This window comes from Crocuta crocuta, unplaced genomic scaffold, assembly GCF_008692635.1.
Source record: "Crocuta crocuta isolate KB4526 unplaced genomic scaffold, BGI_CrCroc_1.0 scaffold811, whole genome shotgun sequence".
Lineage (NCBI taxonomy): Eukaryota > Metazoa > Chordata > Mammalia > Carnivora > Hyaenidae > Crocuta > Crocuta crocuta.
In genome coordinates, this window is record NW_027530352.1 from 360,215 (window position 1) to 380,452 (window position 20,238).

General features: G+C 52.5%; 1 protein-coding gene across 2 annotated transcripts; it reads right to left on the reverse strand.

Annotated features, from left to right (window-relative positions):
* Positions 1-1,021: 1,021 nt before the first annotated feature.
* Positions 1,022-19,064, reverse strand: LOC144232893 (butyrophilin subfamily 2 member A2-like). Of its 2 annotated transcripts, XM_077765732.1 has the most exons (9): positions 19,025-19,064; positions 11,902-12,013; positions 11,392-11,644; positions 10,382-10,729; positions 4,958-5,239; positions 3,405-3,605; positions 3,012-3,032; positions 2,885-2,911; positions 1,022-2,376 (listed from the first exon to the last, which is right to left on the reverse strand). In XM_077765732.1, exons 3-9 carry the CDS (start codon positions 11,474-11,476, stop codon positions 1,754-1,756), a joined length of 1,587 nt encoding a protein of 528 aa, XP_077621858.1. In that variant the 5' UTR covers positions 11,477-11,644; positions 11,902-12,013; positions 19,025-19,064; the 3' UTR covers positions 1,022-1,753. The 2 variants fall into 2 exon arrangements, with proteins under 2 accessions (XP_077621858.1, XP_077621857.1); XM_077765731.1 differs by lacking the exon at positions 19,025-19,064 and having other exon boundaries at positions 11,902-12,126.
* Positions 19,065-20,238: the final 1,174 nt, after the last annotated feature.

Below are 20,238 nucleotides of genomic sequence, written 5' to 3' on the forward strand. Positions count from 1 at the left end.
CGGGACTGCCTTAGTTGGCGAAGTTAGGAAGGGTCCCCTGGGGGAAGTGATGGATTTTCAGAGGCTTGAGGACTAGGAAAGAGCCAGCACGTGTGGGGGCCACCTGCCCAGGGTCCCCGCATTACTTGATGAGGGAAGCCCACACCCCGGAACACCCCAGCCACCCCCAGGCGGGATCGGTGGGACATTCCTCAGGCTCTCCTGGCTGCCCGGGAAGAAAGGAAGGCGGAAAACAAGTGGTTACCTGGTAGAGGTCACAGCCCCGCAGGACCAGAGTCTACATCAGTTTACAAGTGTCTTAGTCAAAGACAAGAAAAAGGCAATCTTATCAATAGCTTAGTCTTCAGACGCCTACGGTTTCAGTTTCCTAGAGCCTCAAAATGACAGTCCCCTCCAAAGGCAAGAAGGAAAGGTAAATAACACCGAGTATCTTTAAAACCTGCGGTTCATTGACAAATACCTGAGGTGAATACAGACAAGTTTCTCCAGCAACTGCCCACGGTCTTAATGTTAATGTTTTACTAGACGGAAAACGACCCTAGCTGGACCGTGGCCGGGGCGTGGCATACGCAGGTCCTTCTGGGGACCTCCCTCCCTTGCGACTTTACCTCCCCCAACCCCACAATATATAAGCAGGCCCTCCTCACGACCCCAGTGCCACTCCTCCTGCCCACGTCCCGTCCCTGTGCTTTAATAAAATCACCTTTTTGCACCAAAAACGTCTCAAGAATTCTTTCTTGGCTGTCAGCTCCAGACGCTCACCACTCCCAAAACCCCATTAGTAGTAATAATAGTAATAATAATATAATGGTTTTGCTCTCATTCTCTCAAAGTTTTCTAGAGATGATATGACTTGTGATTCTCCAACGCTGAGTACAGAGGCAGATGTGAGGGTCCAGCCCCATTTTCTTGTAGAAGCCAGATATTAGATTTGCAGGAACCTTCGAGAATGCCACAATTTCCCAATAACATTTATTTTGCTTTGGAAACAAGTTACTCACAAGACATGTTTTTCATATTAACATATAATTGGTTTATTATTGCTCTTTTCATATTATAAATTATATTATTTATACATATATATTTTCAAATTATAAATACATTCTTTAAATGTCTCAGTGTCAACCTTTAATGCCATAAATATTCACAGGTATAACCCAAGTAAGCCAAAGCTCTTTGGGGTCCTCAATAATTTTTTAATGTCTAAAGGTAGCCTGAGATCAAACGATGAAAACTGCTGCATTGTCCACTGAACCTGACACTTGGGTCCGCTTGGGTCAGGACTCACCCGCTCAGCTGTGACCTTAATCCTTAGGCCATACTCAGTCACTGCGACTCCCAGTTTACTGAGGGGACACCTGAGCCAGGCCACCACATGTCTTCATCTTTCATCCTTCTTCAGCTCAGTTCTAGGCCAGGAGCGCCTTCTGGAAAGGGAGGGGGTGTGTGGAAATGGACCACCAGCTCCTGAGCCCCCGTAGCTGTACCTGAGGCTCAGTGGCACCCAGGCTCCTGTCCCCTCCCACCCGCCAGGCTTGGCTGCCCTGACCCTGACTTCCCTTTGTGGTTTCCCTCCCCTTACAGCCCAGTGTGTCCTGCGTTCGTCACCCGAGGCCACAGAGCCGATGTCCATCTGAGCACCTGACTGTGTCATGCTGATGTTAAAAACTGTCACTTCCCCACACTTTCTTCCCGGTTGGGAGCTGCATGGCAGCGGGGCTGTGCGGCGGTAGTAGTGACCGCCAGGGCCCCTCTACTTGGCTCTGAGACCAGGGAACGGATCCTGGTGGCCGCGCTGGGTCCCCGTGCGGTGAAGGATCAGGCCATCCTCAGGCACCGGGACCCCCCGGGCCCCCGTGAAGGCAGGGCAGACGAAGAGGGGGCTGTCATCAGACCCCAGCCTGAAGAAGGGTCTCAGGGGCCCAGAGAAGGGTGCGCGGGGACATGTGTAGATGTGTGACCTGTCCCTCATGTTATAGAAGGAGATATCTCCCGCTTCGTAGTCCAGAAAGACGGCCACGCGGCGAAGCCGCTCTTTCAGGGGGAGGATCTTCTCGGGGGAAGACAGGACCCGGTACTGGTTCCCAAACATCTCCAGGGTCCAGAAGCCGTTCTGAGGAACCAGCAAGGCCTCGCCTTTCCTCTCCACACCGTCTCTACAAACGCCCACAGCCCACACCATCACGTTCTCGACCTCCACCTCCCAGTAGTGCCTCCCGGAGGAGAAGCTCCCCAGGCCCAGGACGCAGGGCTGGCAGTCGAATCTCTCGGGCGTGTCAGGCACACTCTGCCTGCGGGGGCCTCGCCGCACGCTTCTCCCGTCGTCTGTTAGGAAGAGCTCGGGATGCGCCGTGTCCGGGTCTAGGACCACGTCAGCTGCAGGGGAAGGTTTACGTTGGGGGCTCAGGGGATGGTGCCATTCCTGGACCCCAGACGGGGCCCAGAAAGGCGGCGGGAGACCTTCCCAGAAAGCCCCCCGAGCCCGATTCCGCAGCTGGCGCACACAGCGGCTGAGGCTGCCGGTCTATCTCCCAGTCACTCGCGGGTTCTGAAATTCACGCAAAGACGAAAGGTCCGAGGACCACGGTCTCTGGCACAGCCTGGGTTCCTTGGCGCTTTGGGGCACATGGGGCGAAATCGGAAGATGCCAAGTGCCTGCCAGGGTGAGACATTTGGATCCTACCCCCCTTACCCCCCCCCCCGGGCCAGACACGCAGTAGGCTGTGGGGCAGAAGCGCTGGGACCCAGAGCTGGGGGGTCACTGCCAGTGAGCTGACCCCAGTCCCCACCCCACCCCCCGCGGGCTCGCACCCCAGGTCATGTGCTCTAATGCGCCCGGCCAGTGGGGGGACGCTGGAGGGCTGAGGGAGAGTGAGGCGCTCACCAGCATGGAGCAGGCTTCTCCTCCATCCTGCAACAGAGGGACAGGCACAGAGGTGAGGCTCAGGGGGCGGGCAGAGACGCAGCAGAGCACCGACCGCACGGGACCCTTCGGGAGCTGCCACACTTACGCAATTCTTCTTGAAGTTGCTCTGAAACATAAACAGACACACGTGAATGTATGTCCTCAAAAGAAGAAAGAAGAGAACTTAAATGAGTTTGTATCAAACGAGGAAGGATTGGCTCTTCGTGAACACCACCGTCCCCATCCCCTCCTGCCTGTCAGACTGTGAACATTCCAGAAATAGCCTATGAGCCGGGGGTGCTCAGGAGGTTTGCTTCTGTTCCCCAAGGCAGCCCTGCAGGCAGCGAGGGACGTGGACAGAACAAGCTGTGAGGGCGGGTCCCAGATGTCACTGTCCCCAGCCCCTTGCCGTCACCTCTTTATACCCTCCCTGTCCCCAGCCTTCAAGCTGTCAGAGCTGTGTCCCTGTGTGACCATGACCTGACCTCCTATCTTTTACCTCTTATTTGACGTTCTTTCTCTCTTTCCACATCTTCCTTCCCCAATTCCTGACATGCAATTTCTTTCTCTTCATTTTCAACCTCTTTTTCCCTGCGGAGTCTCCTGGCGAGACAGATGCTTCCAGCGATGAGGAGCAGCAGAGAAGGCGGGGTGGCAGCCAGGCCCGCCATCCAGGAGAACGTGCAGGGGGCCAAGGATTCTGAAAAGGGGGCCCCAGGATGAGAGAGCCCCATCAGAAGGGCTCCCTGAGGTCCCTGCTCTGTTGGCTTCTGTCTGAGAAACCCCAGAAAGGGCCCCTGGCTCTGCGTCCACTCATCCCCCAGCGACTGCCAGGGCTGGGGGCCCAAGCAACTGCAAGGCAGGCATCCCTGGAGTCACCATGGCCTGCCCACAAGCCGCACCTGCCTCTTGTGTGCGGTTCCTCAAAACTGCCAGACAGGCTCCAGCCTCAGGCCCTTTGCACATGCTGTTCCTGCTACCTGGGCTTCTCGGTCCTCAAATATCTGCCTGGTTCATTCCTCACCTGCCCAAGTGCCATCTTTTTACTGATGACTTCCTGACCACCTGATTTGTAATTACAACGCCCCCCTGCCCCTAGCACTCCCCATCCCTTCCCCCAATTAGTTTTTCTACAGTACTTAGCACTGTTATATCGTCTGCAGCTTAATTATTTCACTTCTTGCTCTCTGTTACTCTAGAATGAGGGTGGGGATCTTTGTCTTTTGTTCACAAATTTATCTTTGCTTTCTAGAACAGTGCCTTGAGCACAGATGATGCTTGTTAAGTATTCGTTGAAAGAATGTGTATGCGTGTAGATAGAGTCCCATCCACCCCTCCCTTCCCTTGAGAAATTCCACTGACAGGAAGGGAGACCAGGCGGCCCCCCTGGGTGTAGGTAGCCACTTGCCCAGCCATTCTCCATTTGAGACTGTTCTGAGTGTTTAAAGATTGCTGTGGGGCCTCCTGGCTAATTCAGTCAGAAAAGCGGGTGACTTGTGATCTCGGAGTCATGAGTTCGAGCCCCACCATGGGTGTAGAGATTACTTGAATAAATAAATATGCTCTAACAAAAATAAAACAATAACACAGTTGGAAATTGCTCCAGGATAGGGACCAGAGCAGAGAAAAAACTACCAGGTTTACCCTCAGAGAAGACTGCTTGGGGGGCACCTGGGTGGCTCAGTCGGTTAAGCATCTGACTTTGGCTCAGGTCATGATCTCATGGTTTGTAGGTTCGAGCCCTGTGTCAGGCTCTGTGCTAAGCGCTAGCTCAGAGCCTGGAGCCTGTTTTCGGATTCTGTGTCTCGCTCTCTCTCTGATCCTCCCCTGCTTACGCTGTCTCTCTCTCTCTCTCAGAAATAAATTTTTTTAAAAAATTAAAAAAAAAGAGAGAAGACTCCTCGGTTTTGCCCTGGAGACAAGGAGAGTGGCCCCCAGGTCTTTGGGGTGCAGGACCCTCATGCCCCACGCTCTCCCTCCCAGGGCGCCAGGCCCCCGTCTGTCTGTGTGAGGACCCCCCCCCCATGGCCGTCCAGGGTGCAGGGGACCAACCTGGAATGAAAACCACGGTTTCCTTCTCCTGGCCACGCAGGGTGTTTTTGACGGCGCAGGACGCGTTCCTCACAGAGCAGTCCCTGGTGACCACGGCCACGGTGACCGTGAAGAGGCCATCTGCGCCCACGGTGTAAGCCTCCTCCAGGCTGGGCATGACCTCACCATAAGGGTCCCTCCAGACGGCGCGGGGCTGCGGGAACCACCCCCCGGAGCTGCACTCCAGCCGGGTGCCTCCGTCCGCGTGCGCCTTCATCTCAACGAGGGGCTTGGAGCCCAGGCCTGGGGACGGAGAGCAGGGCTCAGCTAAGGAGGCTTCCGCGTCTTAGCCAAAGGGTCTTAGATCCGCTCTCAGCGGGGCGAGCCCCGGGAAGGGGGAGACAGCAAGCGGCCAGTGGCCAGAGAACTGGTTATGAGTATCCCACGCGTGCCCCCAGCACCCCTTCCGTGAAGGGAAGAGGGAAGGGAAGGAGAAGAGCCTGACGGTGCGGAACACCAGGAACCAACATGCCGATGGGTCCTGAGATCTCTGAGGACAGGCTGGCACCGCACCTCGCCTGGCGCTCTCCCCTGGCCCCATCACACCGGCACGCGTCCGTCGGTCTCCTGAGTGTTCGGCGATTGGTTCAGTTCAGTGAGAGAGTCTGGTGGGAGCGTGCACTCTGGCCTGAGGCAGCCCGTGGAGGATCTCCCTTTCTGTCCCGGAACCCTTCTCAGCAGCACTGGCTTCCGGCCATATGCTCCCGGGCGTGTGACAAGGACAGAAGCCTGCACCGCCAGCAGTCTTAGGAAACTTTTTGACCTCGAGTCACTGTCCCTTCTCTCCTGGCTAACAAGGGCATCATGTGGCCGCAGGCCATCAGGAGTGGCTGGGTTTTAGGAGAACGGACAGAACTAGAGTGTACACTTACCCTTGCCCTCCTGGGGGGCTCAGTCAGCCAGGTGAGTTCCTGACGTCCCTCTACAACATCTAACTAGGAGAAAGATCTGGACGCTCCTGGCATCCTCAAGAAGCAATATCACTTCTTCAGTGTCAGCAGAACATCACACAAAATCCCTGAACGCAGTCTCTTACGACTTATTCTGTCTTTAAAAGAATCTCTAATAAAAGAGAATATACCAATGCCAGACCCGAAAATGCAGTCTTAGGAGACTTCCGCCCCGTTAGCCAGGGCTCCATTGATCGTCCAAACTTTTTAAAAAATGTTTATTTATTTATTTCTGAGAGAGAGAGAGAGACAGCGTGAGCAGGGGAGGGCCAGAGAGAGAGGGAGACACAGAATCCGAAATAGGCTCCAGGCTCTGAGCTGTCAGCACAGAGCCCAATGCAGGGCTCGAACCCACGAACCGCAAGATCATGACCTGAGCCGAAGTCAGACACTTAACCAACTGAGCCACCCAGGTGCCCCCAAACTTTTTTTAAATTTAATGTAGTTTAATTTTATCTTATCTTATCTTATTTTTATTTATTCTGGAACAACTCAGCAAGATAAAATTCCAGCTTATCGTTGGATGACACTGTTTCCTCCAAGCTGCTTCCAAGCAACTCCTTTGTTAGGGCTGCGTGACAAATGAAAAGACAAAAACCAAAATTACAGCAATCGCTGAAGGCTTAGTGGCACCTGCTCCATCTGATTTTTGCCAAGAAGAAAGAAAGAAACAAACAAGAAGCCTAGTTGCATATGGAAAGGCTTACACAGAAACTGAGCAGTGGGATAAGACTCAAAAGAATTGGGCAAGTTGGAAAGGAATTCTACAAAATGGGGTTCAGTAAGGCGAGCATTAGACAGTAGACTTGAAGACAAAGCCAGCCAGCCAATTAACCAAACGAGAACACAAGAAACAAACAAGTGTATACTTCAGCTCAGAGCAGGCCAGGCCAGGCCGGAGTGGTGTCCACAGGGAAAGGACGGAAGGTTCCGGCCGCATACAAGCCCATCCCGGGCCCCTGCACGGGTTGCTATCAGCAGTCAGGACACCAGGGTGAGAAGTCTTCCTGCCATAGTATTTTCTATCAGCCACATACAAGATTGCCCTTCACAGGAACAAAGACGGGGGCTCCTACCATCTGTGAATTGAGGGGGGGTCACACTGTCCCCTAAGCCTTACTTCTATCGATCTGATGCACTGAAATGCCATTGATTTATGTGTATCTTAAAGGCTTTTCCAGTCTTCAAATGTTTCTTTTAAAATAAAACACACTGGCCAGAGAGTCAGCGCATACCTTAAACCCATTATTGATAAACTCCTAGAAATCGCGGTGTAAATGCCACTTTCCTTCCGAAGTCCTGCCTGATTGCTCCCGGCTCAATTCCCACTGGTTCCCCTGGGGGTCAACAGGCTTGGTGATTAATCACACTTTAATGAACTCATCTGTACAAAGCAGTCACTCTCACTACCATCAGTATTTGGGCAAAGGGGGAAAAATGGCAAACTCAGTATTTATCAAGACAAGGGAGGGGCGCCTGGGTGGCTCAGTAGGTTAAGCGGCCGACTTCGGCTCAGGTCATGATCTCACAGTTTGTGAAATCAAGCCCTGCGTTGCGCTCTGTGCTGACAGCTTGGAGCCTGGGGCTGCTTCAGATTCTGTCTCCCTCTCTCTCTGCCTCTCCCCCACTCATGTTCTGTCTCTCTTTTTGAAAAAAAAATTTTTTAATGTTTTATTTATTTCTGAGAGGGAGACAGGGTGAGCAGGGGAGAGTCAGAGAGAGAGGGAGNAGTTTGCTGGACAAACTACTAGCCCTGGTGGATTTCACTTGTCCCCATGCTTCTTACTATCAAAATCAGAGACTTTGAGTGAGAAAGTATATGGTCCCCCATCTAGACCCCAAGACCCCAAGTGCCAGGAGCGGTGCCAGATGGGGCTTCATGCAGGGTCCCTCTCCCCAGAGGGGCAGCTCCCTCCCTCCATTCTGCTTCTGCTCAATTGCCATCCTTTCAGGGAAGCTGTCTAGGGCCTTCCTCTTNTATTGGCTGCCTGCACCCCTAGAACGTGGGCTCCATGAAGGCGGGAGACTTGGTATATTTTGTTCACTGCTTTACCCTCAGTTTGTTGGAACAATAACTTGGAACATAGGAGGGGTTTGTTGAGTATTTGGTCTTTTTTTAAATGTTTTATTAATTTTTGAGAGACAGAGAGACAGAGACAGAAACAGAGACAGTGTGAGCAGGGGAGCGTCAGAGAGAGAGGGAGACACAGAATCCAAAGACAAGCTCCAGGCTCTGAGCTGTCAGCACAGAACCCGAAGAAGGGCTCAAACCCACGAGCCATGAGATCATGACCTGAGCCGAAGTCCGACGCTCAACCGGCAGAGCCACCCAGGCACCCCGAGTATTTGTTGAATGAACTTGTGAATGCCTGTGATGAGATGGAGCCCAAAGGTAAATCAGCAATTTCTTTTTTTCCACTCATTCATTTTACAACTATTTTTTAAAATATTATTTTTTTCATGTTTATTTATTTTGAGAGAGAGAGAGAAAGAGCACAAGCAGGTGAGGGGCAGACAGAAAGGGAATGAGAGAATTCCAAGCAGGCTCCATGCTGTCAGCGCTGAGCCCAACGCGGGGTTTGAACCCACCAACTGTGAGATCATGACCTGAGCCAAAACGAACAGTTGACGCTTAACCGACTGAGCCACCCAGGTGCCCCTTTTAAAATATTTTTTAATGCTTACTTATTTTTGAAGGGGGGAGGGGCAAAGAGTGAGGGAGACATAGAATCTGAAGCAGGCTCCAGACTCTGAACTGTCAACACAGGGCTCAGACCCACAAACCATGAGATCATGACCTGAGCAGAAGTCGGACACTTAACCAACTGAGCCACCCGGGTGCCCCCAGGACTATTTTTAAAGTACCTACTAGATGTCAAGCAATCTACTAAATGCTGGAGATAGAGTGGTGAATGATTGCTGGTGTTAGCCCGATCCTGATTGGTTCTGGTTGTGATTTGGACTATAAAGCTTAAAAAAAAAAACAAAAAAAAACAGCCCAGTGACAAAGCCCGAAAGGGTACAAAGCCTGAAAGGTACTCTTTAGTGCCTCCACCAAAACTTTTCAGTTCACCTGGGCACACGGCGGGGATAGTGCTTCCGCTCTCCTGTGCAGTGAGGCATGTGACTCGCTCTGGTCCGTGAAATGTGAGTCTAAATAACACGCAGCACCTCTGAGCAGAGGCTTTATGAGCCAGCGGGGGACCTGCCAGGCCCTCCTGCCCTCGCTAAGGGGAACGGCAGAGCTCCGCTCCCTGAGGGCGGGCCCTGGGAAGTCAAGGCCCGCCTGGCCCGTGAGGACCCGTTTCATTGTCAGAAGCGGACCTTTGTTATTTTAACATACTGAGTTCGCAGGGCTGCTTGTTACCAGAGCGTCACCCAGCCTGGCCCGACTAACGCACACATCAAAGATGATTAAAAATATGGACTGACCGCAGGCTCACAGGAAAGGGTTTAAAGAAGCAGCTCTCAGTCTCAGAATGAAGGTAGCGCAGGGATGAGATGCGGATCACCTACAGCTTTATGCAGCAGATTCATTTATTCATTCAGTTACTACTTGTGGAGCACCTGCTATGGCCCCGAATCTGTTCTAGACATGGGCATAGACAGGAGCAAAATAGGAAACAATGTCTCGAGTGGAAGAGGCATAATAAGCAGGATAAAAAAGTAAAGTGGAAGCCTCTTCTATGGAAGAGGCTGTATGTGCTGAGGAGAAAAGCCGGGAAGGGGAGTTAAAAGTATCAAGGATAGGGGCGCCTGGGTGGCTTAGTCGGTTAAGCGACCGGCTTTCGCTTAGGTCATGCGCTCGCGGTTCGTGGGTTCGAGCCCCACGTTGGGCTCTGTGCTGACTGCCAGCTCAGAGCCTGGAGCCTGTTTCTGAGTCTGTATCTCCCTCTCTCTCTGACCCTCCCCTGCTCACGCTGTCTCTCTCTCTCCTAGAAATAAATAAAAATATTTAAAAAAAAAAAAAGTATCAAGGATAGTGTTTGACCCTCACAGTCATGAAAAGCAACTGACTAGAAAGAAGAAATGGATCGGGGACCCCGGGGGGTTCAGTCAGTTGAGCATCTGGCTCTTGATTTTGGCTCAGGTCATGATCTCGAGGTTCAAGGAATCGAGCCCCACGTCAGGCTGCACTGACTACGCAGAGGCTGCTTGGGATTGTCTCTCTCCTCTCTCTGTCCTCTCAAAACAAACAAACAAACAAAACAAACAAACAGAATTATCTCTAGGGATTAAGCATTCTCCCTGGCTCAGGGCTATCGCAGGGCAAAGCCACTCATTTGGCCCGGGGGCAGGAGGAAGCCCCTTTTCCCTGTTCATAGAGGCTTCTCGGCAAAAATCTGCTGATCTGCAAAGGGCTTGGGGTGAGAGAGAAACTCTCCGTAAGAGGGACACTGAAAAAGCAACCAAGCAAAATGAAATGAGGACGCACCTGCCACCATGAGCCGCAGGATGGCCTCATCGTAGGATCTGCCTTCTTGGAAATAACAGCGGTAGATGCCGCCCTCATGCGCCGTGACATTGCGTATGATGAGCGCCACGCTCCCCTTTTTGATACCTTCGCTCACAAAGGTTGTCCTTCCTCGGTACGCCTCCAGCTGCTCCTCCGGTCTCTCTCGTCCGCCCTTGTACACGAGCACTGCCCGGGAGAAGTGAGTGCGGAGCCACCGCACCTCCATGTCCTCTGCGTTCTTCTCGGGGGACAGGTGGCACTGAAACCTAGTGTCTTCTCCCACCGTGGCCAGGAGTGGGCCCGCTGGACCCACGACAGTAAACTGGGCTGTTCCGCAAAGGAGACAGGGCACAGCCGTGGAAGACGGAAGAAGGGAAAGGAAGTGGCTACTCTGGGAGACGGCTTATTCTTCCTAAGGGCACAGGGGCTTCCTGGGCTGAGGATTCGGGCGCCAGCTGCGGCTGGCTGGCAGCCACCCCCTGCTGAGGCTGCTGAGGCTCGCGAACCAAGTTCCAACAGCTCCACGGAGATCTCCCAGACCCCGCACGCACAGAGATGGTCTCTCCCCCAGCCTAGCCCGGGCCTGGAGGGCACCGTGACCTTGAGCGGGCCACTCGGTAGCCACTAGAGAGTCCCAACGGAAACGTGCCCTAAATGCAAGATCCACGCACACACAATCCCACTAATTCACAGTTGAAATAACGCGCTTCTGGTTATTTGGCGTTAAGCAACAAATATTAAACTATATGTCATCTGTTTCCTTTTACTATTTTAAATGTGGCCGCTCAAAAACCTAAACATTGTTCACGCAGCTCGCCTGTGGGGCCCTCGCTGTATTTCTGCCCAAGGCGCTGGTGTGAATTAAACGAGCCTGTGCACAACGAACGCAGCTCGACCCCAACCGCAATACCTCGCCCTCCGGCCTGACTGCAGACTCAGGGGTGCATTTTCCCCTCCGCACGGCTGCGGGGGCTCCGGGGCGCCCCTACCTGAGAGCAGGGCGGCCCAGCAGAGGGGCGCCAGGCAGAGAAGCGGGCCGCGCGCGCAGAAGCGGGGGGCGCCCGCGCGCTGCATCCGCGCCACCGACCGGTCAGCGGGGAGGCCTGGGGGTTCAGACGTGGAGCAACCCGCCACCGAGACGGGGCGCCGGCTCTGATCCGAGTCCCGCTTTCCTGCAGCCCGCCCTGGGATGGTCAGCGCCCCCGCTGTCTCCGGGCTCGGGCAGCTCCCGGTAGACGCTCCCTGGATTAAGCCAACAGCACAGCGATCGGGGAGGCGGTTCTCCGCCCTCCCCGGCTCACTTCTCCGGCCCGAGTTGAGTTTCTTCGGGTGTCACCTGATATTTTCCATACCCTTCTTCTCTCCCTCCCTCCCCCCTCCCCCGGAATCCCGGGGTGCGCTGCGAGGTGGGGACCCCGCCGCCCACAGGGTGGGTTCCCACCTACCGCCCCACCCCTGCCCCAGAGGGGTAGCTCTACTCCCCTCCCTCCCTTTCCTACCTTCTAGAATTAACTTCTGCGTTCTCTTTTTCTCCTCTGACGTTCAAATGATGATCTTCCTGTGGTCCCTCTTCTGTCCCATCTCATAGTCACAAACAGAGAACAAACCGTCCTGAAATCGGAGGGGGAAAATACGTTTCTTCGCCTCGCGTTCCTCGCGGTGTGGGCAGCGGCAGGACCTGGGACCGGGTCCACTCTGACCGCAGAGTCCCAAGATGTCCAGGAATGGCCTGGAGCCCAGGCTTGGCCGGCTGTGGATGAACCAGCCAATGGTATCCCCGAGTCTACTTTCTCACCAGTTACTAGGCAGAATACACAGACAGTTTTAAAATCTCACCGCTGCAGAGTTTTTTGAGATTATCTGGCCTTTTAAAATTTCCTTTTCTTTTTTCCAGAAGCAAGGTAACCACCAGGAGAGACGTCTGAGTGTGTAGCGCTGGCGTTGGGGGTGATGAGGCAAACATAAGCAGCCCCCTTTCCAAAGCCGGAGGAATCTGTTCGGGTGCCGGGCTTGTGGGGGTGGGGGGGGGCTGGAGGGGCCCCGGGAGAGTGAAGGAGGGAACCCAGGAGGGGTGCGGAGGTGGTAAGGAAGGTGCAGTGGCCATTATGGACACCCTGTCATTCATTCAAAAACTGAGTGAAAGATGCAGAATTTGAGACGCTGAGTCAGCGCAGGGAGACGACATTGCAGCGGGAACAGGAAGATGGCACTGAGCAAAGGCCTTCTCTTCGGCCTTCATGCTCTGCCACTGAGAGGCTGAGTCCAGTGAAGAACGAAACCAGCGCCATGACAGGCTTCAGAAGGCCCCATAAATTAGAAGGCCCGAGTTTCCGAGGCTGACTCAGCAGGCTTGAGCATCCGCCTTCCCCCTGCCCGAACCAATCACTGGAGGTTGGGAGGTACAGACGTTCCCGCCGCTATTCTGGCCGCTTGGCTTTAAACTCCCAATCCCTCTGCCCCGTATCAACCTCTGCTGTGGCCTTGTCCTATCACACTGTAGTTCCGCCCGTCACCCCTTTCCCGCCCTAACTGTGATAAAAACCCTGCTCCTCCATTGTTGGGGGCTCTCAGAACGGATCCACTGCCCTGGTGAGGTCTGAGAGTCTGCGCTTAAGCCCGAATAAACGCCCTTTGCTTCTGCATACGTGACTCGGACTCCTTGGTGGTCTTAGGATTTTGGGGAGACCGCGATCTGGGCATAGCATTTGGGGGCTCGTCCGAGATTTCCCCCCCAAACCCCCAAGGACACCCCGACACGTAGGGCCTAGCGCCGGCTGTTAAGTGTATTTGTCTCTTTGTCTAACTCTTCCTGTCTGTCTGATCTGTTTGAGGTCGGTCTCTGGGGCCCTAAGCTGGTCTGGTGGACGCGCTAGAGACCCTGGGCCGTGACATCTCAGAGACATCTCAGACCCACATGGAACAGATAGGGGTTCAAGTCCCAAACCTCACGGCTTTCGGGAGACATTGCGGGTTGGGCCCGCGACGCGGCGCAGAGCCAGCGTCTCACTTTCGGTCTTGCTTCCGCTGGCCAGGGGGATTGCTCTCTGTTTTCTGTGTTCTAATTCTGTTCTCTGTGTTGTTTTATCTCATTTGGACGGACGCTATGGGACAGACTCAGAGTACTCCCTTAACTTTAGTACTGGACCATTTCAAGGACATAAGGAAAAGAGCAGATGGACTGGGACTTAAAGTAAAAAAAGAAAAGTTCTTTATCTTTTGCAGAAACGAATGGCAGACCTTCAACGTTGGATGGTCAGTGGATGGGACCTTCGACCTTCCCACCATTTACCGGGTCAAAGACCTTGTTTTTGACAAGCCTGGGCATCCAGACCAGGTCCCTTAGATCGTAACTTGGCAGGACCTGGTCGAAAGCCCCCCACCTTGGCTCCGGCCCTTCATATCCCCCCGTGGCCCGCCCTCTGATGTACTAACAAAGGGCCACCGGGAAAGCCCCCCACCTAAGTCCTCAACCCCACTTTACCCTGTCCTCCAAGGGGCCACAGAAGAAAGCCTTATATTTCCCCCACCCTATAACCCTACTTCAGGGCCCCGGAGCAGTCCCAGGGCCCAACCTGAGCCTAGGGAGGAACCTCGACCCTCCCGGAAAACCTCCCCGGAACCCTCCCCCCCGAGGTAGTCCCCCGCATACTAGGAGAAGGGCCCACCAGGAGCTGTCTCGGCAATTGGCTGATTCTACGGTCCTTCCCCTGAAGGCCACTGGTCCTCCGGATGAGCAGGGAAATCAACCCCATCTATATTGGCCATTTGCCACTAGCAATTTGTATAACTGGAAGCTACAAACCCCTAAATTCTCTGAAAAACCACCAGACCTTATAGACCTACTGGATTCTGTGACTTTCACTCATTTGCCCACCTGGGATGACTGTCAACAGCTTTTACAGATTCTCTTCACCACAGAGGAGCGAGAAAGAATTTTAACTGCAGCCCGAAAATTAGTTCCGGGTATAGATGGAAATCCTACAACGAATCAGGCCCTAATAGATGCGAGGTTTCCACTGACTAGACCCGACTGGGACTTCAACAAGGCAGAAGGCAAGGAGAGCCTACGCCTTTACCGCCAGACTCTAATGGGGGGGTCTCCATGCAGCCGCTAGGCGGCCCACTAATTTGGCTAAGGTTAGTAACGTACAACAGGGAAAGGATGAATCTCCTGCTGCCTTCCTAGAAAGGGTCATGGAGGCGTATCGCACATATATGCCCATGGACCCAGAAAAACTGGAAAATAAATCTGCGGTCATACTTATTTTTGTAAACCAGGCGGCACCAGATATCAGAAAATAGATAGCCCCGTTGCCCGGGGCAACCAGCGGGCTGACAAGTTGCTAGAGAGGCTGCCCTAGGTCCCATTTTCATCACGGCCTTGAACTACCAGACCTGAGGTCACCTACACTTCCTGAACACCCTAAATACTCCGAGGAAGAGTTAGCCCGTATCCAGAGTCTCCCCATGGTCCAATGCAATGAGGGATGGTGGCATCCTAATGACAATAAAATTATCCTACCTGAACTTTGAGGAACACGGATATTACAGCAAATGCACCGAGCAACCCACATGGGAGCCCAAAAACTAAAGGACTTGGTCTGACATGCCGGACTAAAAATTCACCAGTTAGACTCCAAAACTGATAAGATTGTCACAACCTGCAAGGCCTGCCAGCTGACCAATGCCCGAGTTGGGCCTACAGGAGTGGGTGCAGGGAAACTAAACCAGGAGCTTACTGGGAAGTAGATTTTACAGAGATCAAGCCAGGAAAATTTAATTATAAATATCTATTAGTTTTTATAGACACCTTTTCAGGTTGGGTAGAAGCATTCCCGATTAAACATGAGACCGTGGCCACGGTAACAAAGAAGTTGCTGGAAGACCTCATACCCAGGTATGGCTTCCCGGCAGTACTGGGATCAGATAATGGACCTGCTTTCGTCTCACAGGTAACACAAAATGTAGCAAAAATAATCGGGGCAGACTGGAAACTACATTGTGCTTACAGGCCCCAAAGTTCAGGTCAAGTAGAAAGAATGAATAGAACCTTAAAAGAGACCCTTAGCAGAGAGGGTCTCTGCTAAGAGACCCTCGGAGACGGGCAGAGATTGGGTGGCTCTCCTTCCCTATGCTCTTTACAGGGTAAGAAATTCCCCATATACCCTAGGGTTCACACCTTATGAAATTATGTATGGGAGACCACCTCCCATTATTCCTAACCTTAAATCAGAATCATTAGCTGAATTTGATGATTACGACCTAATGTACTTTTTAGAAAGGCTCCAGCGTGCTCATCAGGATGTCTGGCCCCGTCTGAAGGCCATCTACAAGGCTAGCCCTACTCCAGATCCTCATAAGTTCCGTCCCGGCGACTGGGTCTACGTAAAAAGGCATCGACAGGAAACTTTAGAGCCGAGGTGGAAAGGACCCTACATTGTCATCTTGACCACCCCCACCGCTCTAAAAGTCGACGGTGTTCCTGCCTGGATTCACCACACTACGTCCGCCTGGCTGACCCCCTCACGGTTTGAGAAAATTTCATCCCACAATGGAGAGCGGACCGAGACGGCAACGACCCCTTCAAGTTAAAACTGCGACGCTCTTGATCCTACTTTTTACAGTGTGTAGTATTTCCTCTGATCCCCTAAACCCCCACCAGCCTACCACCGCCAAATGGGTTTTGCAAGGGCCCCCAGTGACACCTAGGGACCTAGAACGGACTGTTCAAGAAGTAACATTAACTGGGCCAGCGTCTATTACATTCCCCACCTTCCACTTAGATCTCTGTAGTCTAGCGGGAGATCACTGCAACACAAATCCAAGGATTTGTAATGGGCGATGTGTAGACTGTAACACTGTTGGGTGCTGACCTCATGCTGACTGTCAGCACCAAAATCTAAGACGACAGACCTTTTATGTGCGGCCCGGAACTGGTAACTTTGACACCTGCGGAGGCACAGAACAATACTTTTGTGCTTCCTGGGGATGTGAAACTATCACTCCATGGGTCAAACAATCCAATAACGACCTAATTACCCTTGTTCGGACCAATAATGAAACTAGTCCAACCAATAGATACCCAATCTCTATTCAACTCACTCTTAAGGGCAAAACAAAAAACTGGTTGGTGGCAAAGGTGTGGGGCATTCGACTCTGGCTCCCCGGTAACGACATAGGCTTCCTATTCTCCATTCAAAAGCAACTTGTAACAGTCAACCAGTCACATAGGCCCGAACTTAATCCTAGCCCCCCAGGCCCACACCTAAGCCAAATACCGTCACCGACTCCTTAGTCCCCAATCATTGGAACCCAAACTCTAGCGGTGACTGAACATTTGGATCCTTTATGGACATTAATGACCTATACCTACCAAGTACTAAATGAGTCGAGACCTAATTTAACAATGTCCTGTTGGTTATGCTTTAACCCCAAGCCCCCCTACTATGAGGGAATAGCCTTTCTAGGTAATTACAGTGTTACTAACCGAGTACAAGAATGCTGCTGGCAGCAGACTGGGCAAATACTACTCACCCTACAGTCGGTGACAGCACAAGACCTATGTCCAGGCCATGTACCCGCTACACATCAGCATCTATGCGATAGAACAGATCAAATCAGCTCCCCTGGGTACCTAATTCCACCTAAACAAGGCTGGTGGGCCTGTACTACGGGACTAACTCCCTGCGTCCACGGGACCATATTACATAATACGAAGACTTTTTGTGTTTTAGCACAATTAGTTCCCAGGATTCTGTATCACACGGACGAAGAACTTTTTCAGGCTATAATCGATGCCAAGCCCTCAAAATGGACCAAGCATGAGCCGTTCACGACCCTCACCCTATCTGTTCTGTTAGGCCTTGGGCTTGCCGGGGCTGGTACCGGAATTTCGGCCTTAGCAGTACAGAGCAGTAGTTATAACCGTTTGAGGGCAGCCATAGACGTGGATATACAGAACTTAGAAACTTCAGTATCTCATTTACAAAAGTCCCTAACCTCACTGGCCGAGGTAGTCCTTCAGAACAGAACGGGGCTGGACTTGTTATTCCTTCAACAAGGGGGACTCTGTGCAGCATTAAGAGAAGAAGGCTGTTTCTATGCAGACCACTCAGGTGTAATAAAAGAATCTTTAGCTAAAGTTCGAGAGGGACTGGCTAAGCGAAAACGGGAACGAGAACAAAACCAGGGATGGTTTGAGTCACGGTTCAACAGCTCCCCCTGGCTAACAACCTTAATTTCAACCCTCCTTGGCCCTTTGTTAATCTTGATATTTATATTAACTTTCGGGCCTTGTGTCCTTAACAGACTAATGGCCTTTATCAAGGAGCGCATAAATACAATCCAGATAATGGTTCTCAGAGCCCAATATCAACCCCTAAACCAAGACAGTAGTAACCCGACTGACCCAGGATTGGGCCAGTTACATGACTGAGGGTGGAATGACAGGCCATGGGTGGAAAACCAGCGCCATGACAGGCTTCAGTCATGTCATTCAGTCATTATGGGCCTTGGGCCCCATAAATTAGAAGGCCCAAGTTTCTGAGGCGTGACTCAGCAGGCTTGAGCATCGCCCTTCCCCCTGTCCGAACCAATCACCGAAGGTTGGGAGGTACCGGACGTTCCCGCCGCTATTCTGGCCCGCTTTGCTTTAAACTCACCAATCCCTCTTCGCTGTATCAACCTCTGCCGGCGCCTTGTCCTATCACACTGTAGTTCCGCCCATCACCCCTTTCCCGCCCTAGATGTAATAAAAACCCTACTCCTTTGTTCGGGGCTCTCAGCACGGATCCACTGCCCTGGTGAGGTCTGAGAGTGAGCTTGAGCCCGAATAAACGCCCTTTGCTTTTGCAGTGACTCGACTCGGACTCCTTGGTGGTCTTGGAATTTTGGGGAGACCGCGATCTGGGCCTAGCACCAGCACCCTCTCCACCCCCATGGCACTCCCCCGCATGCCCGCAGGCCTCAATCCGGCCCTTGTATCGCTTTGTTCTAGAGTAATCGTTCCAAAGCGCATGGCTTAATATTTCCCCAAGTGCCCAAATGCTTCCTCGAAGGCCGAGCATGCTCCCCGCTTGCCTCCCGTCGCGAGCCCAGCCTCCTCTCACCCTGATCATTCTCCATTTCCGCCTCTTGAATCCCTGCCTTCGCGCCCCCCTCCGCCAAGAACAAGTCCAGACGTCCCCAGTCCGGCGTGTCCTCAGGCTCTTCTGATTCCCGGGACTTTGCCGGTTACTATATTCTGGCCCGCGTCCTTGCACACCGTGCGCCCTTGTAGTTTACTACCCTTTCACCCCGTGCACCCCGTGCAGCCACTTGCACCCTATGACTCCTCTCTCCTCCCCCCTTACAAGTCCCAGCACTGAGCCGTGCACACAGCAGGTGTTCAATGTGAGTGAGAAAGCTAAGTGGCGCCCATGCCCCAACCTTGTATCCGCACACGCCTTCAGTGATCACGCGCCTTTGCTTCTCTGGACCACATCCACACTGCGCGTGAAAACTGCCTTCCCAAACCTCCCCCGCATGCCTGCTTCACGTGTGACTCGTTACATCGCACTGAGCCGTTCACTCAAAATGTGCAAGGCCTGCCCCGAGACATCTGTCTGTGGGATGTCACATTACCTATTACAGAGGAGCGGGTAAGTCAGGAGAAGCTCGGAGTGCAGGTCCAGGCCGGATGACAGACACGTTTGCTGAAGCCAATGGCACAGTTAACGGGAAATACTGTTTCTCCCAAGGCCACGCTGCAGCTGTGAAGACACAAACGACCCCCTCCCCCAGTGCTTCCTGCTTTTGTTCCCACTGAGGAAACTGTCTTTAACCTTCACATTCTACCGAAAGCTTTGATATTTGAAATCATATCAATAGGAATGAAATGCTCTAGTTTGACCCAGAGAAGCAGCTTGATTTCTGAACTAGATGCTAGACACCAGGGAAGGGCCCCCAAAGGCACATTTCCACCCCCCAAGCCTCAGACTATTGATAAGGTCATGTGCTCTTGGCCTGGGCACCTTGATTATGATATGAATGTTATCAAATCGCTTTGACGTTTTTTGTCTAGGGACTTTTTTTTTTTTTAAGTAAGCCCCCATGCCCAAGGTGGGGTTGAACTCACCATCTTGTGATCAAGGGTCACATGCTCTACCCACTGAGCCAGCCAGGAAACCCTAGGTTGGAGGTTATTAAGGAGGGAGTCTACCAAGCCCTGGGAAGTGAGGAAACTTTTGGAAAGCTTACCTCCCTGAGGAACTGTTGCTATTTCTATGCATTCTAGAACATGGAAGGTTTATATATATACTGCTGAGAGTATTGCTAGCTGCTGTAATAAATATATTTCAAAATATCAGAGGCTTAATTCAACAGTAATTAAAGTCTTGCTCACATAATTGCCAGTGGTTGGCAGGTAGGTTTTGTGTGTGGCTCCTTTCATCTGTGAGTCCCTACCCCTGACAGCAGCCCTCCACACGTGGCCAGAGAGAAGAAAGAGTCAGTGGCTTTGGCCTGGAGGTGACACACCTCACCTCCACCCATATTCCCTTGGTGAGAAAAGTCCATGGACCCACCTAGGAGCAAGAGGTGCTGGGAAATGCATTTCCCAGCGGGACAGCTAATTACCAGTGATACCTCAATTCCGTGGAAGGAAAACACATGCATTTTGTTGGACAGGTTTTTCAGCTTCTGTGGGAAAGCTGAGCCTGGAGCCTGCTCCGGATTCTGTGTCTCCCTCTCTCTCTGACCCTCTCCTGCTCACGCTGTCTCTCTCTCTCTCTCAGAAAACAATACAAACATTAAAAAAAAAAAAAACAAGTCCCACTTTCCAACTATCTACAGTGGGG

Bases quoted from the DNA above. Each gene is read 5' to 3' on its own strand.
- LOC144232893 (XM_077765732.1), bottom strand. From the start codon at position 11,476: ATGCAGCGCGCGGGCGCCCCCCGCTTCTGCGCGCGCGGCCCGCTTCTC. The intron at 10,730-11,391 runs GTAGGGGCGCCC...TTTGCGGAACAG, and splicing joins CTGGGCCGCCCTGCTCTCAG to CCCAGTTTACTGTCGTGGGT. The intron at 3,033-3,404 runs GTAAAAGATAGG...TTTATGTTTCAG, and splicing joins GAAAGAACGTCAAATAAGAG to AGCAACTTCAAGAAGAATTG.